The sequence below is a fragment of the Salvia splendens genome, chromosome 10, assembly GCF_004379255.2.
Source record: "Salvia splendens isolate huo1 chromosome 10, SspV2, whole genome shotgun sequence".
Classification (NCBI taxonomy): domain Eukaryota; kingdom Viridiplantae; phylum Streptophyta; class Magnoliopsida; order Lamiales; family Lamiaceae; genus Salvia; species Salvia splendens.
This window is the reverse complement of record NC_056041.1, coordinates 16,933,629-16,937,750: the sequence shown is the minus strand read 5'-3', so window position 1 is coordinate 16,937,750 and position 4,122 is coordinate 16,933,629. Positions and strand designations below refer to the sequence as shown.

The following is a 4,122-nucleotide window of genomic DNA, read 5'->3' as shown; positions in this document are numbered from 1 at the left end:
CCAAGCAAAAGAATAGAATAGAATTATCATTCCATTCTCATCTTCATTGCATTCTCTTATTTATTTCATTCCGTTCTTATTCAATCCCGTTATTCTCGTCTTTATTTCATTTCTATTCTTATTCAATCTCATCATTAGAAAAAAGGGCCCAACAAATTTATCAGTCTCAATCCAATGGAATATCGAGTTTTTTTTTGTAAATTAACGCGACGATAAAAATGGTGGATTTTTTAATCCCCAAAAAATGACCAGCTAAAACGAATTACCCTGTGGTAGGAATTATCCTGGGTATAGAAATTAAAAATCAATTTAATTCTACTAATAATAATCATAAAAATGACAATAATCATAGGCCCATGCTAAATTCCAGAAAATTTAAAGTTTACATAGTATTTTCTTTCTTGTTTCCAAAAAAAAAAAGTTGTCGTTAGATTTAACCTTAACGTAAAAATAGTGTTATAAAGCTTCGGTAAACAATTGTTATTCTTACAAATTAATCTACCTAGCGATCAAATTTCAATCAATTAGTCAACTACAAAATCAGCCCAATAAACGAATAATTTCAATCAAAAAGTCAATTACAAATTCAGCCCAATACTGAAAATGGAAAATATGTTTTGCTTTTAGTCTCCAATCCTTAAGGATTCCAAATCCATGCTAGGATAACAAGACCTTGGGCAAGTATGCAACCACCAAAAGAATAGAGCAAGCAAGATATGCGGAATTCGAATGGGATTTCAAATTAAGCAAAAACAATTCATTCTCGTTTAACAAACTAAACAACAGAGTGCTCAAAATTTAAATATCCACCTCAAAACCATTAATTAAAACACAGAGTCCATATGCTCTCAGCCTCAATCTAAAAGTAAAATTAAGCTCACTGTAAAATCGACTCACAACCTACATGTGTGCCTGCGTGCTACTTAGTATCGCCCGACACCCCAAACCCGCACAACTCCATCTGTATATCCACTGAAAAGGGTGCTTCCGTCTGCGCTCCAGTTGAGACTGGTGCAGTAAATCACCTACACAAATACAATCACAAACATCAACTACTTGAATCAATATAATGCCATTCACCCGATTCAAAATGAAAATAACATTCATCCTTATATAGCAATAAAACCAAATAGCAGACTAAGAAAGATTCTATGCTAAAACTATGAAACATATTCTACATTAATAATCTCAAAAGACTAAATTTATTTGTTCTAAGGTTCAACTAAAAGTCACCAAAGAATAAGCAATGTTTTATTATGAGTCAGTGCCAAATTAATCAAATCAATATGCAGCCTCTTAACACATTCTTCAGATGTCAAAGTTCTAACTAAGCGGCCAATTATAAGGTTACAATTCAACAACCATATTCACAAGTGCTAATTCGTATACAAGGTTCAACTTTTCACAATCAGCAAACAAACAGCCATGAGTTTATCAACAATTACTTGAATAGACTAGTTCAATACAAAAAAAGATACTATAATATATATATATATATAAATAATTGTTTATATACCTTAGTTTTTCCAGCGGCGGTTTGAGATCCTTCGGCAACCATCTCGCTCTCCTGCTTCAAATCGACCTTAAGATCGACAACAACACTCTTGCTCTCCAAATCCCAAATCTTAATGCTGGACTCCGTGGCAGCGCAGAGCCAGTACTTGTTAGGGCTAAAGCAGAGGGAGTGGATAATCGATCCAGCATCCAACGAGTAAAGCCTCTTCCCCTCCGCCAAATCCCACAGCAAAATCACACCATCCTTCCCGCCGCTAGCGCAGAGAGAACCATCAGGCGACACAGCCGTGGTGTTCACATATCCAGAGTGGCCGGCGAGAGTGGAGCGCAGCTTGCAGTTGGTCAAATTCCAAATCTTAACGGTCCGATCCCAGGAGCCGGAGACAATAGTCGGCTGCAAGGTATTGGGGGAGAATCGGACGCAGGACACCCAATCGGTGTGAGCGTCCTGATCCTGGATAGTGTACTTGCACTCGCCGAGCGTGTTCCAGAGCTTAATCGACTTGTCGCGGGAAGCGGAGACGATCTGGCGGTTATCGACGGAGAAGGCGACGGAGAGGACGTCCTTGGTGTGGCCGACGAAGCGGCGGGCGGTGGTGCCGGCGGCGAGGTCCCAGAGGCGGAGCTCGCCGTCCCAGGATCCGGAGAGGGCGAACTGGCCGTCGGAGGAGAGGACGACGTCCTGGACGAAGTGAGAGTGGCCGTTGAGGCGGCGGCGGGCGACGCCGTAGGTGCGGTCCTCCTTGGTGAGGGCCCAGACGATGATGGATTTGTCGCGGGAGGCGGTGACGATCATGTCGGAGTTGTCGATCGGGGTGGCGATGGCGGTGACCCAGTCGGTGTGGGCACGCATGGTGCCGCGGAGAATCAGCTGCTCCTGCGCCATTGGTGGAATTGGGGATTGCGGCGGCGGATTGGGTTTTTCTGGAGAGTGAGGCGGAAATAGGAAACCCTAAATGGTGATGAGATGAATTTATATAGAGATTTGGGATTTAGGGTTTTGGACTGCCACTGTCTTAAAAACGCACCTCATGCATATTAAAAGCAAAGTAGTACTCCGTCCGTCCCACATAATTTGACACAATTTTCCATTTTGGGTCGTCTCGTATAATTTAACTCATTTCACTTTTATCATTTTTGGTAGTGGACACACATTCCACTAACTCATTCCTACTCACATTTAATTATAAAATTAATATATAAAAGTAGGAGACACATTCCACTAACTTTTTTAACTCATTTTTCATTACATTTCTTAAAACCCGTGCCCGGTCAAAGTGTTCCAAATTATGTGGGACGGAGGGAGTATTTCTTATGGAGTATGTTTATTTTTATTATAGAACATACCTTTTTTTCTTTTAAACACTAAAAAACAATGTAAATCCAATTAGATTAAAATTTTAAAATACTTACATTATTTTCTTGTTCTATAAAAATAAACATTTTTTCATTTTAATTTTGTAAAAATAGATATTTTTTTTCATTTTGGTTCCGTCACGTAATCTATTTCTATTTGAGTTTTTTTTCTCTCTAATAAGAAGCCCATTTTTCACTAATAATATTGTCTCAAATGTCTATTTTTATTTGACAAGAGAGTGTATGATTTATGTCATTGTTTAATAAATGATACGGATTATTTAGTTAACTGATAACAAAAAAATTTTATTTTCAGTTGGATTCCAGTTCCTTATTTTTAATATGATCGGTTTAATCGAATTAAATGGTAAAACCGAATTTTATACTAATTATTACTGATTACTGATATATAAAAAATTAATAATGCCGATGGTTTGGCAACCGAAATATGAGACTTAAAACGCCAAGAAACCCACAATTTATAACGTCATAGTCTTTTATATAATGAAAGATTCTCTTTTCATTCTATCAAAAATCAACGTGGGATAAATATTTTCTGATAATTCCTTTTTTCACTCTAATATTCTCGCCTCGCTTACCTTTCTCATCTCTCTTTTTTTGTTATGCTTTTCACTAAAACAACTATGTACCTCTTTCGTCCCAAGGTAGTTAGAGCATTTCTTTTGGCCACATAATTTAAGAAATTAACGTATTAAAGTGAAGAGAATGAAGTAAGAAAGAGAATAAATAAGAAAGAGAATAAAGTAAGAGACATCAAGACATAGTAAAATATAAAAGAAGATAATTTTTTGCCAAAAATGAAATAAGCTTGGGACAACCAAAAAGAATATCAGTCAACTACCTTGAGACGAGACGAAGGAAGTACTTACATAAATCAGGAAGATATGTAATGTAACTGACTCAGATATATCCTTTTACTTTTTAAACTCACACAAACATTAGTATATAAAAAGGAACATTGGCTGTCTACATTAGTAGCTAAACCCATTTTGTTTAGCGTCAATATGTATCTAATGTGTTTTAAACACAACATCTTGTATTGTGTTTTCTAAAACAGAAGATGATCACATCTCCTCAAACGGAATATAGTTTCTCTGTAGTAATTTGTGCATTTATTTTTAGTGATATACTGTAGTAGTTATTTTTCAGCACTAAAAAAGTTAGCTTTTAATTATTCTATTCGATAAAACCTTGTAGTTACTTCGCCCAAACCAAATGCCACCTTACCAA

General features: G+C 36.9%; 1 protein-coding gene across 1 annotated transcript; it reads right to left on the bottom strand.

Moving 5' to 3' along the window:
- Positions 1–717: 717 nt before the first annotated feature.
- On the bottom strand, positions 718–2,509 carry LOC121752139 (guanine nucleotide-binding protein subunit beta-like protein). The gene is made up of 2 exons (XM_042147048.1): positions 1,517–2,509; positions 718–1,025 (listed from the first exon to the last, which is right to left on the bottom strand). The coding sequence occupies exons 1-2, from the start codon at positions 2,399–2,401 to the stop codon at positions 924–926; spliced, it is 987 nt and encodes a 328-aa protein (XP_042002982.1). The 5' UTR covers positions 2,402–2,509; the 3' UTR covers positions 718–923.
- Positions 2,510–4,122: the final 1,613 nt, after the last annotated feature.

Excerpts from the sequence above, each read along its gene's own strand:
- LOC121752139 (XM_042147048.1), bottom strand. The coding sequence starts at position 2,401 with ATGGCGCAGGAGCAGCTGATTCTCCGCGGCACCATGCGTGCCCACACC. Across the intron at positions 1,026-1,516 it reads CCGCCGCTGGAAAAACTAAG|GTGATTTACTGCACCAGTCT; the intron begins GTATATAAACAA and ends GTATTTGTGTAG.